This window comes from Podarcis raffonei, chromosome 13 (genome assembly GCF_027172205.1).
Source record: "Podarcis raffonei isolate rPodRaf1 chromosome 13, rPodRaf1.pri, whole genome shotgun sequence".
Taxonomy (NCBI): domain Eukaryota; kingdom Metazoa; phylum Chordata; class Lepidosauria; order Squamata; family Lacertidae; genus Podarcis; species Podarcis raffonei.
In genome coordinates this window covers 8,014,774-8,027,555 of record NC_070614.1, presented here as the reverse complement: position 1 = coordinate 8,027,555, position 12,782 = coordinate 8,014,774, and the positions used below count along the sequence as shown (strand labels likewise).

Below are 12,782 nucleotides of genomic sequence, written 5' to 3'. Positions count from 1 at the left end.
ACATTAAATAAGAAAAGGCCACAACTTTATTGATTACAGCATGTGAGAGGTATTGGCTTAGGCTTTGGAAGAACACCAACATTCGACTCCGCCCTCAGGGAGGGGTGAGTCTAACAGGGGTTAACCACCAGTAGGGGGAGCCTGTTGATGCAAATACAACTGTAAGCTTTCCCCTCATGTCACCGGCGGTCGTGCCATGGCCCCCAGCCACAGCAGGGCATCGGACAGGATCCAAGACCGCTGGATTCCTTTAACGGAATACCCATAAGGAAGGGGTAGGCGATGGCCACACCCTGCCCTTCCATACACCAACCACAGATTCCAATGCTTAACCGCCAAATACCGGAAAGTTGTGACGAGTTGCTACGAGGTAGGTGAAAAAACCAAGAGGCCGGTGCCAATTTGCCAATTGGGAAAAAACTCCTACCAGGCCCCTCGGACAACCAAGGCAACCAACCAAAGGTCCATAGCAAGATCGATTGCAAGGAACTGAACTAAAGGGAGGGTGGGTGGATGACCTGAAAGAAACTGGCAGCAAAATGAGGGGGAGAGCTGCCACGGCCGCATTTAGGCAGCTAAACCCACCCCCGGCCTTTGCAATGATTGGAGGAGAGCCAGGGGGCGGGGTGTGACAGCATTGATGACGGGCAGGGGGCTGGCACGCCCCCTGCAAAGCGTGGGAAAGGCTCCCGATTGCAATCCCTCCCCTCCGGGAGGAGGAGAAGCTTTGCAGTTCATCAATAGCTTGCATCTGAAAAGCAGACTGAGCGGGCATTTATACATATAAATTAGCATATGCAAATATTGTATAGTACTGTGTTCCCATCTGTCTTTTTTTTTTTAAAGCATGTCCTCTTCTTTGGTGATAGATCTGAGTGGGGCCCCCACACTAATTACGGACAAAGTTCAAAAGTGAGAAATTTATGCCATCCTGCCTTCAGATGGAGGCTGTATCTTCTCCATAGATGGTATGGTACTTCAAAATAAACAAGGTGCTGAATTTTAGTGCACAGTTTATCCAAGGTGCAGTGATGATTGGAAAACATTGAAAAGGGGGGAGAGGCATTTTGACATCTAAGACTGCAATTCTATACCTATTTGGGGGCAAACGCGCTAACCCTGTCTGTGGTGCCTACACCTTTACCGCCAAAGTTGTGACAAAATGCTAAGGGGAAGGCGAAACCTGCCAATGCAGGGGAAATTCCTTTCTGGTTCTGAATACAGCAACCATCTTACAACCGCAGCAGCGCCCGCTGACCTGGAACGCAAAATATTAGCCTGTAAAGAATCATTAAATTAAAGATTGCTGACCTAGGATGAAATAATGGAGGCAAGAAATTATTAATTTGAGGGAGGGTGGGTGGGTGATCCTGGAAGGAAGAACAGCAAAAGAGGCTTGAGCCAAGGAGTCAGCCTCTTTTCTTTTGGCCTTAGGCCCACCCCCAGCCGGCCGGCCATTGTCCTTCCTGGCCGAGGTCGGGTCAAAGGCTGGCTCAAGCAGGTGGGTGGCACCTGCCCAGGTGAGCCCCGCTCGGTGCCGCAAATCCCGCCCACCTGTGGGGAAGGGAGGGCGGATATTATCTGATGATCTCAATGGGACTTATTCCCAAATAAGCATAAACAGGGCACCCTTCTTTGCATGAAAAAAATAGATGGTGGGTTAATTGATTAAAGCTTGCAGTCCTAGATATTCCAACTGCTAATTAGTTCTTTTTTTTTTTGCAGGATGTGCAAAGCATGGTGACTGACAATATTAGAGATGTAGGGAATAGTGAAACTGACAAAAAAAATTTCTCCCCATAGATACAGGATTCTAAATCCATGCGAAATTAGTGATGAAGAGTAAAGAAACCATATATTTACAAATTGGGGTTGAAAATGTCAACCAACCATTAATCAACAAAATTAATCAGTAAGAAATCATTTATAATCAATTATCTCGAGATTTAAAGAAGACGTGAGGGCTATTTTGTTTTTGGTGGGTTAAGTGGGAGTGAAAGATAAATGTCCTATCCAGTTGAATTGCTAGAGGAAAGTCAGTTCCAGGAGACACTTCACTCCTAATCCTCTCACTGGCTTTGATGTAAAACAGATGTGGTAGAAAAATAGTGTTAAGTGCTAGTCATTAACTTAATTGTACTAGCTAGAACTGAACTGGCACATAAACAGAAAGTCCCACATGATCCTTTAATTGAGGACAAGATAAAAAGAAATGGGAAGACGATAAATATGAGAAATCTTGCTCACTGAGGCTACTGTCTTATGCACACTTATCTGAAAGTGAACCCCATTGTAAACATACATACTGTTGCACTATTAATTAATATCCAGGAGGGAAGAGAAAATTGGAATAAGTGCAGAGCTACTTTGATGACTGGATTTTATTTTATTTTTTGGTCATATTGGGATGGCATATTTCAATCTGAATGTTCCATTTGAACCTTAGTTTTAAATTCTGGGTATTAAATTTTATTTATATGATAAACTATAGAAGTTCAAATGCTAAAAAAGCTACACTAAAAGATTGCTTTTCCTTCTAATAATAAATGGTAGCTCTTAAAAATTAAATTGTAAGTTATAGCACAGTTTCATTAGCACACTATCTTGAAAAGACAGATATATAAATTTTAACAATTCTGCACATTATCAAATTCAGTCAGTTGAAAAACAAATGGTCTAAGTGATGCACCCTTTTTTTAATAATGAGTTTATTTGTGTTAGCTGGACTCCATTTCAAATGCTGTGCCGTAATGGGCTGAGGATATTGCATGTTGTAACTAAGGAGAACGGCTTAAGAATTTAAAAAAATGAACTCAGCATGAATATACAGAAAACCTTATTCTGAATTCTTGATCCCAGGAATAAAAACAAATAGATTTTTGCTTAGCTGAGCTATCTGACTATGTTTCATCAACACTCCATATTGGCATGAGTAGACTTCCTAAGAATTATAGATGTTTATGCAGCACCTCTCACTGCATTTGCTTCCTCAGAGCGGCATATATCAAACCTTTGATGTGCATCACACACCAGATCCTTTCACTTCCTTCCTGAAGTGATTTACAATGAATTCTTAGCCATACTTATTGACTGCATCAGGATTCAAGCACTTACCTGGGCTGCTAATCTTCTGCTTTTGGTTTTTGTTGCTCTGTGCAAGTTAGCGAGATTGATCTGCTCCTGTTTCTCTAATGTTAGAATAGCACATTCGGAATTTTAATAACAATGAGAAGGTGGCAGTCGAATGAACAATGTCTGTGAATTGTTTCCTGAACGTTGGTTGTATAACAAGTGAGGAGGAAAGCCTTCCGTTTTTCCCATTTGGTGTGTAATGAGCAATATATACACAGTCATAATATCAAAGCAATAATAATAATAAATAATAGTAGTAGATTAAGTAGATTAGCACTGGGCATGAAGCACCAAAAGAGAGTAGTTAATGAAAATAGTTCATTAGCTTTATTATTAAGATCGTAAACACAAAGATTATAAAGGCAACAGATGAAATATTGAAGCTGTATAATCACAGAATATACAGTGAGTGAGATAGTCCTACATCAAATGTAAGCAGGTAACAGTTCCTCCTTTTTCAAAGAAACATTAGTATAAATCAAGGAGACTTCTGCACAGATGTTTTATATAGTACTATCAATAGAAAGAGCAACTACGGGTAAGTATTAGGACTGGGCATTTGGGGGCTCAGCCTGGACCCCATCAGAGACTCCTCAGTCACTACAACCCAACTGAGAGGCTCTTCAGATGGCAACTGGTGACCCCTGGAAAGGAGGCGCTGAGGACAAAATATTACGGGGCAGCTACATTAGGGATGCAGGTGGTGCTGTGGTCTAAACCACAGAGCCTAGGGCTTGCCGATTGGAAGGTCGGCAGTTTGAATCCCTGCGACAGGGTGAGCTCCCATTGCTCGGTCCCTGCTCCTGCTAACCTAGTAGTTCGAAAGCACGTCAAAGTGCAAGTAGATAAATAGGTACCACTCCGGCAGGAAGGTAAACAACATTTCCGTGTGCTGCTCTGGTTTCTCCAGAAGTGGCTTTGTCATGCTGGCCACGTGACCCGGAAGCTGTCTGCAGACAAATGCTGGCTCCCTCGGCTTATAGAGCGAGATTAGTGCCGCAACCCCAGAGTTGTCCGCGACTGGACCTAACGGTCAGGGGTACCTTTATCTTAATTACGAGTCTGGCCCATTGCCTGACCCCAGTGTGGTCAGAAGCAATTGGCATAGTCTAAACAGGCCAGTTGTGCTGAGGAAACTTGCACCTTTCCCATTGTAAGCAGTGAAGGCAAGTTGAAAATTGTAGAGCTGGAAACTCCCTGAACTTAGGCTGAGTCAAGGAATTTGAAATGTCTGGAGAATGCATGGTGCCAGCACTTACTTTCTTTCTTTCTTTCTTTCTTTCTTTCTTTCTTTCTTTCTTTCTTTCTTTCTTTCTTTCTTTCTTTCCTTCCTTCCTTCCTTCCTTCCTTCCTTCTAAAAAAACACTTTAAAAGCTATTGGCTTGACCATGGCTACCATCACCCTTCTTTCTTGGGGAATGACACTAGCACACCACAGCTGTAAAAGAGAGAGGGGGGAGAGTCCCCACAACAGCATAATAAGTCCCCCTATTTCATGCCGCATGCACAAATGACTGGGGGTGTTGCAACTCCATGGACAGAGCTGATCACCCGGTCTTTCCTATGCAATATGCGCCTCAAGGGAAAGACTCACAAGACCAGCAATTCCCAAACTGCTGCCTCAATATACACAGTCCCAAGCTGTGTGGGAACTTACCACAGAAAGCATGGGCTCTGCTTAGCTGAGGGCTGCTTCTGAAGGGCATTTATGCATGGTAGCTCTTGTATATTAATTTAAAAATACCCAGACTTCATTACCTCAAAAGGACATTCCCATGTGCAATAGCAAACTACTCTCCTGGAAGGTCAGCTGCCTGAGGTGAGCACAGTTTTATATTATGGTTCATCTTGGTACCCATATGGAAAGATGCCTATCTTGACATAATGAGCATACCACTTCCATTTTGCTTGAAAATTTAATTAAGTTAATTAAGCCACACAAATCGTTCAGTGGCATCGTTCTGGACTTCTTAGAACACTGCAGGCATAAAACACAATAAAAATACTGCATCACATTAAAAATAACAAGATGTAGGTGGAGGATTTGACTGAGGAGGTCAAGGTTTCTCAGTCATATAGCTGGTTCTCCTCGCACCAATGGCTCCCTCAGACTAACCTACCTCATATGTATGTTGTGAGGGATACTATGGGATTATGCTGTGTGTGTTACCTAAGTACCTCTGAGAGAGTGGGAAGACATAGATAACAAATACCTACAATAATGTTCTTGTCCATCACAGTGTTGCACTTTGAATATCTAGATTTGGGTGCTGAGGTTTGTGAAGGCAAATCATGCTTTCCATTCAGGGTCCTCCAATTTGCATTGTAATAGAGATCCTCTGTATTTTGAACACTCTTTAAGCTGCTTATATATCTTTTAACAGGCCTTCCATAACTATTCCAGGTTAATACCGTTCTGACCCCAATCAGAATCAGCCTATAAATTCTTCGGTGCACTTTTAATCATACAAATAAGCTACTTTACCACTTGGTTTGCTCCTGCTATCAGATCCGAATGTGAAACAGTATGAACCTTTCTCATTACCTTATTAGACTATTTCAGAGTTTTAATCTTCCCAAACTGCTCTTCAGTTATGTTGGCAGATTCATGAAGTCTGCTTTGACATGCACTTATAATCTAGGTGCCAGAAAAACTATGACCTCACCTTTGCCCATTTGCCCATTCTGATTTTCCTTCCCAACTGAGGCCTTGCTGCACACCACTTGATTACTGAATTCCAATCCACTTATGCATGAAACTCATTACTTGATGTTACAACTCATTACTTGATGGGGCCTGGAATAGGTGGCCGCACATGTGGCTGAACAGCTCAGTGGTTACGCCAGGTGTGCAAAACTGCTTCCCAGCAAGCTTGTAATGTATGCATGCCATGTGGGTATGTATGTGTGCTGATCTACTTGCATATAAGTGTTGGGTTTTCTTGACATTGGTGTGGTCAGTGGTGCTACCCAGTGGTATGTGTTTGTTTGTAATAATAATTTGCAGGGCAGCACACCTGTGAACTATAGACGTTTCAGCACACCTGTATCTTAACAATGTAACTAATTAGAGGTAGAGTTATGTGATGCAGCAATGAGATAGGGTAATTGATTATTTTGAAAATTGTATTTAAGCTGACCAAATGCTTGGTATTCCACTGGGGGAGTGTGGAGTGGTGAAAAGGGTGTTTTTTTTGCAGCTGTTTGATTATTTCTTAAAATAAATATAGGCAAAGATATTGCGGGTCAGTTTTTATTCCATCCCCCCAGCCGCTGTGCAAGCTCGGTTGGTCCAGAAGGTCCAACAATATGGTGTTATTTTGAGTCTATTTAAGCAAGGCAGTTCGAGGCACAAATTGGGTATGGTTCTTCTCTTCAAGGGCTTGGACCAGATGACCATTTTGGTCATTTCCAACTCCACAATTCTGTGATCTCTGACATAATGTGCAGGGCGTGTGGTTTCCCCATAAGGAACAGCTGCATAATCCTGCTTTGCAGAGGGTCAACCTAGAGTTTCCTCAAGGTCCCTTCCAGCTCTACAGTTCTGTGATTCTTCTTTGGGTGCTTCACCCCAGAAATGGGCTTGTTCTTATTACCCACTTGCTCAGCACTGCAGGCAGCATAGCTTAATAGTTAGAGCATGGTGGGAATTTGCCGTATGGGGTCACCTGCGTATTCGTGCTTGGCAGGGAGCTGGACTAGTTGATCCTTACAATCCCCTCTAGCCTTAAGGTGTTGGGGAGCAGGCTATATGACCCAGGGCCCCCCGACTTTAACTATACACACAGATAGTCTTATCACTACATGTGCTGTGCGTTTTATAAGAATAAATAGGAATATGCATGTATTCACTTGCTTAAACAGGTTTGTGTGTGGCTGTGCATGTGCTTAGTGTTGGTTAATCGCATGTGCGGCAAATCTAATGTGGGTAGCTGTACACGGGGGTTGGGCTAGATGACCCAGGGCCCCTTACAACCGTAGCTTTCTAACATTATGGAAGGATACTGATATTTTAGCTCTTGGTATACATGTAGTCATAGGTGGGTGCATGTGTGCAGGACTACCATATATGGTTTTAGTACACATGTGATTTACGGTACTGTTTATGTGGGTGTATATAATAGTAATAATAATAATATATTTTTTTTATTTTTTAAAAAAATAATATTTCTTACTTTTAAACCTTACAAAAAGGAGAAAAGAAAAGAAAAAAAAAGAAAAAAAGAAGAAAAAGCAAAAGAAAAAACAATACAATATATAAACAATACACAACACAACATTAACACATTAAACAAAAGGAAAGCAAAAACAATTCAAAAAACACACATCATACCATCTCAATATCCTCTCTTTCATTCCCTTGTTTCATCGACCTCCTCTCACCTCCCTTTTTGTATTTCATTTCTATTAATTATTTCAGCAAATCCTTTCCATCTTTCTCTATTTTCTGTCATATGATTATCTTAACATATTTTAACCTTATTTTCCATTAATACTATAATACTTATTTATACTTAATTCCTTAAAACATTTCTACTAAAGCCGTATAATTCCCTTCCAACATTTTTCTAACACTCATTAATTTTACATTATTTCCATATATAGATTTTAAACTTTTTCCAATATTCTTCCACCGTCTCTTCTCCCTGGTCTCGGATTCTGCCAGTCATTTCCGTCAATTCCATATAGTCCATCAACCTGGTGATCTTCTGTCCGAGGCTCTTAACACTTTTCCAAGTCCCTTCTGCAGGTCTTCTTCATATTTATACATGCACTTTACTTTGTCTTCTCCTGATCTTGTTCTTATTTTCCTTCCTTTGATGCTGAAAAGTGGATCTCGTGGAAATTCCCACCTAGCAATGTTTTTATTCCTTCTCGACAAGTCAGCCAAATCTCCATAGTTAAAACTAAAATTCAAAAGATATTTCCAGTTGTATTTCAAAGTTCCTCCAAGTCTGGCGGTCCCCACAACTCCAGTCTCCTCCTGACCCAAGTCCAGGTCCCAAAGGTCAATAAATCCCTGCGTGAAGGGATCTATCCAACTTTCCTTCTCCAGTCCAAGCGGGGCTCCAATCCTCAAAGTCTGACTTTCTCTAAATTCAGTCATAAAAGGCATCAACTTCAATTCAATAGATTTTATTGCATTAGCCGTGTGGCCATAGCATGATATACATAGAAATAGCAACATAAAATGGGGGTGGGGAGGTAAAGGTAGATATCGTCCTGGGCAAATACTTACAGGGGAAAAAAAAAAGAGATAACAGAAGTATGTTGGAAAGGTCTGTATTTATATCTTGGAGGTGGGCCTGAAAATGGCCATCACTCGGTTCAGTTTGAGTGTATTTAGAAGTGGGCGCCTGGTCTTGGTGGCATGTTGTTAATTCTGCCAGGGGGCGCTGATTATAGGTATTTTCCTCAAGTTTCTCCGCTAGAACTAGCTCTTGCGCCAAGCTTCTTGGGGAATTTGTATTTCCAGAGTTTTGTTGCAGCTCTTTGAAGTAATGTGACCGTTCAAGATAAGTAAGGGGGGGAGGAGTGACTTCGTCAATAATTAGTTCAATTTGTTCGCTCATGCATTCCTCCCTCTTTGGGAAATAATTTATAATTTTACTTTGTCTCTTTCCGGGTCCCGGAGGGCTAAGTGGCGTATCTGGCAAGATACCCAACTCCTTACTTATCTTTCTGGTGAGGACCATGTTGGGTGGTTGTCTTCCAATTAGAAAGCCAGTTGTCCCCAAGTGTTTCTACCTAGTTTGCAGGACCGATGGATGAATGTGGGTGTATCTGCAGCTTTCTCCTGCTTAGCTCATCAGCAAGCACTGATTCTCAATATGTTTCTTTGGTGGAGCTGGAAAAGGGAGGAAGGGAGGAAGGTTTGAGAGCTCTTCCGTCAGCTCCCAGTGTCCTTTTGCTGATAAAAGCTGATAGAAGCTGGGGGTTAATTGTTATGAGGTGAAGGATGGTAATTATTTTCCAAGCCGAGCCTCTTTATCAGCCTGCTTTGCTGAAGACGGTCTTACTCACACAGGCGGGACTCGAAGGGGCCTTACTTCAACCCTTTTTCGGTGTTTCCGATCACCCACCTTAAGTTTTTTCCTTTCCAGTGAAGGGGGATCCCTTCACGGCAGGGGAGTCAGGCCAGACCTCTTCCCTTCCCCACTCACTCGTTTCAGGGGATTACTCAGCTCCAGATGCACAGCGGGGGGTGCGGCAAGACAGCAAGGCTGAAGCTCGAATCAGGTGGTAAAACAATAAAGCAATAAAAGCCCGGAGGGGTTTAAAAAACTACTTAAAACTGCTTAAAGCTTAATCTAAAACAATAAAACAATAAAAAGCCCAGAGGGGGTTAAAGAAAAACTACATAAAACTACTTAAAACTAAATCTAAAAGCGGACAAAGTTAACTAGGCTACTGCCTTCGTCGCCATCTTGAAATTCTCTTATAGTCATCAAATTGCAACTGTGAGGCTGGGGCTCTCTCCCTCTCCACTTGTGCTACAACAACTTTCTCCCCCGCCTTCTCCTCAATTTGGCATGTCAAAGTACATCCCTGTATCGATTCCTGAATAGTTTCTGTATTAATATTCACTTTTTGTCCCAAATTAGGCACTTTTTGTTCCAAGTTATCAATTTTTATAATCATCACATCCGTCTTCTTATGGAGCTGTTCCAGTGAGTCAATAATCTTACATAATTCAACCACTAAGGCTTCTTCTGTCAACATTCTTAACGGTCCAAGGTCAATCCCCGATTCTCACAGTCTTATCTTGCAGCTGGAAATTCCCCCAGCTCAGCTCATGTAACAATTTCAAAGGCTTCCTCTAGGGGGAAACAATTTCTATTTGTATCAAAAGTTAGTTTCAATTTTCAATTACTTTTACTCCTTTTTAAACGCAGAAGGAGACAATGGAAACAATGTATTTCTCTTCTTTAACTTACTGTCAACAAACAATCTATTCACAGTCAATGAGCATATCCAAAACTTCAGCAGCCCGTTTCCAGGTTCAGAGCGGTGGTAATTTGACTTTCTTCACTCTCTCCAGCAGGCTTACGCGGTCTAAAATTTCCCCCCTCTTCTCCTGCTTCCAAGGGGGGTTTGATGATTTTAGCCGATGGAAGTTTAATCCTTTATGAAAAGCTTTCCAAGACTTTAGCTTGCAGCCTCTTTGCTTCAGTCTATTTACAAAAGGGGAAGGCAGACTTCCTGTTTGAAACCTCCCCCGTTTCGGTGCCAAATTAAGACGTTTAAAAATCCAATTTTCCGTTCTACTCACGGGTAGTTGTTTTAAGATCAAATTGTCCACAGGAAAAAGTCAGCGCTCTCCGGCAACAGCAATGCGGCTTCACTCCGTGAAAGAAGCAGTCAATTCGAAGCACCGCGCCACTCACCCCACGTCGCTCTGGATCCCCGAAATCGGGTTTCCCCACGAGTAGGGGAGGCGCAAAAGGTGCCAGCCGAATCCCACGTTCACAGGCTTCTCCCACCTGTGATTTTTTGTGGGTCCCCGCCTTCGCCGTGGCAGCCAGACCCTAATTTCCACGAAGCAAATTCCTCCCGATCAGAGGAATTCAGCCATTACCGGAGGTGCTAACCCGGAAGTCCCCGATAATTTTATTATTTATACCCTGCCCATCTGGCTGGGTTTCCCCAGCCACTCTGAGTGGCTCCCAACTGAATATTAAAAACACAATACAGCATGAAACATTAAAAACTTCCCTAAACAGGGCTGCCTTCAAATGTCTTTTAAAAGTAAGATAGTTGCTTATTTCCTTGACATCTGGTGGGAGGGCGTTCCACAGGGCAGGCACCACTCCCAAGAGGGCCCTCTGCCTGGTTCCCTGTAACCTCACTTCTCGTAGGAAGGGAACCACCAGAAGGCCCTTGGCACTGGACCTCAGTGTCTGGGCTGAACGATGGGGGCGGAGACACTCCTTCAGGTATACTGGACCGAGGCCGTTTAGGGCTTCACAGGTCAGCACCAACACTTTGCATCGTGCTCAGAAATGTACCGGAAAAATATGTATTCTCTTATATCTCTGCAATTTATATAACTTGTTAGAACAGTAATACCATCTGTGTTGCACACACATGAAACCTTTATGTGCTGTAATTTAGTGCGTTTGTCCCTTCTCAACTTGCGAGTTGTTTTATTATCAATTTTAGCAAATCATGTGGATAAAATGGGGCCTGCTGATGTTGCCTTTGTATGTTATGCCCTTAAATTTTTCCCCCCTTCCACTCTGGAGGCTTCAAATGGCTTGGCGCTAAGAATGCGTACAAATTCATATGGTAACAGTTTTCTGCTTTACTTTTATAGCTTTCCCTAAGCGCGTGCTTATCTTTTGCGGCTCTGTGGCTCTTCCATATAATTCTTTGCTATATCACTTCCTATTTCTTTCCAGTCCTTTCCAGTACAGTGGTACCTCTGGTTATGAACGCTTCTGGTTGTGCACACTTCGGGTTACGAGCTCTGCTAACCCGGAAGTAGTTGCTCCAGGTTGGGAACTTTGCCCCAGGATGTGAGCAGGAGGCGCCATTAGTGAAAGCACGCCTCAGGATAAGAACGGTTTCAGCTTATCTTAAAAGCATCAACAATGCTGAGAAGAGTGTAAAACGTCAAGTTCTCATCAGACCGTGCTCCAAAGTTATTGTCCGGTTCTTAACTGTGATGATGAAGCATGGTTACATAGGTGAATTTGAGATCATTGATGATCACAGAGCTGGGAAGATTGTTGTTAATCTCACAGGCAGACTCAACAAGTGTGGTGTGATCAGCCCCAGATTTGATGTCCAACTGAAGGATTTGGAAAAGTGGCAGAACAACCTACTACCTTCACGTCAGTTTGGGTACATTGTGCTAACAACTTCAGCTGGCATCATAGACCATGAGGAAGCTAGGCAAAAACACACAGGAGGAAAAATCCTGGGATTCTTTTTCTAAACTTGTAAAAACAGGCAAACTAATAAATTGTTCAAATAGAAAAAAAGAAAAGAAAAAAAGAATGGACCTCTGGAACGAATTAAGTTTGTTGCGTGTGTAGGTTCCCAGGCCACCCCTCAAATAACTTCACACATAACACGTAATTTAGTTTTGGTTTTTGGGCACTATTTTGGCCACAACTTTATTAAAATACAAAATCAGTGAGTGGTTGTTTAGACATTGGTTATGACTATCTGTCCCCCCGCCTGGGACAGAACTGACATCCTGAGGTCTGATCGGTAGCCAGTAGAAGGGAAAGTCAAACTTGGGGGTCATTTGAGCTAAGCGTCGGACCCACGCCGCTCACCCCAGCAGCTCCCCGAAAGCTTGCCGGCCCTGGTCCCATGACAGGGATTCCCATGACAGGGATTGGACGAAATCGTGGCAAGCCCCAGGATTCCTTTAACGGAATTCCCTTCAGCGCAATAGGAGGGGCAGGCACAGCCTATCCTGACCCCTCCACCACCAGCATATTATAACCAATGCCTAACCGCAACCTTACAAGTTGTGACGAATTGCTGAGTAGTAGGCAAAAACCAAATGGCACAGCCAATCACCAAATGGCAAAATTCCTACTAGGCCCCTGCACCAAGGCAGACGACCCCATGACAGGCAAAGCAAGGTCAACCGGAAAGAGGGCAGGCGGGCGGGTGATCCGATGCACTCTGCA

General features: G+C 42.9%; 1 protein-coding gene across 1 annotated transcript in view; it reads left to right on the top strand.

Annotated features, from left to right (window-relative positions):
* Positions 1 to 12,080, top strand: part of LOC128400278 (40S ribosomal protein S15a-like) — a 55,020-nt gene extending 42,940 nt beyond the window's left edge. The window contains exon 2 of the mRNA XM_053362438.1: positions 11,689 to 12,080. Within this exon, the coding sequence (XP_053218413.1) occupies positions 11,689 to 12,073 (385 nt within the window). The 3' untranslated portion in view covers positions 12,074 to 12,080. The remainder of the gene's footprint in view (positions 1 to 11,688) is intronic.
* Positions 12,081 to 12,782: the final 702 nt, after the last annotated feature.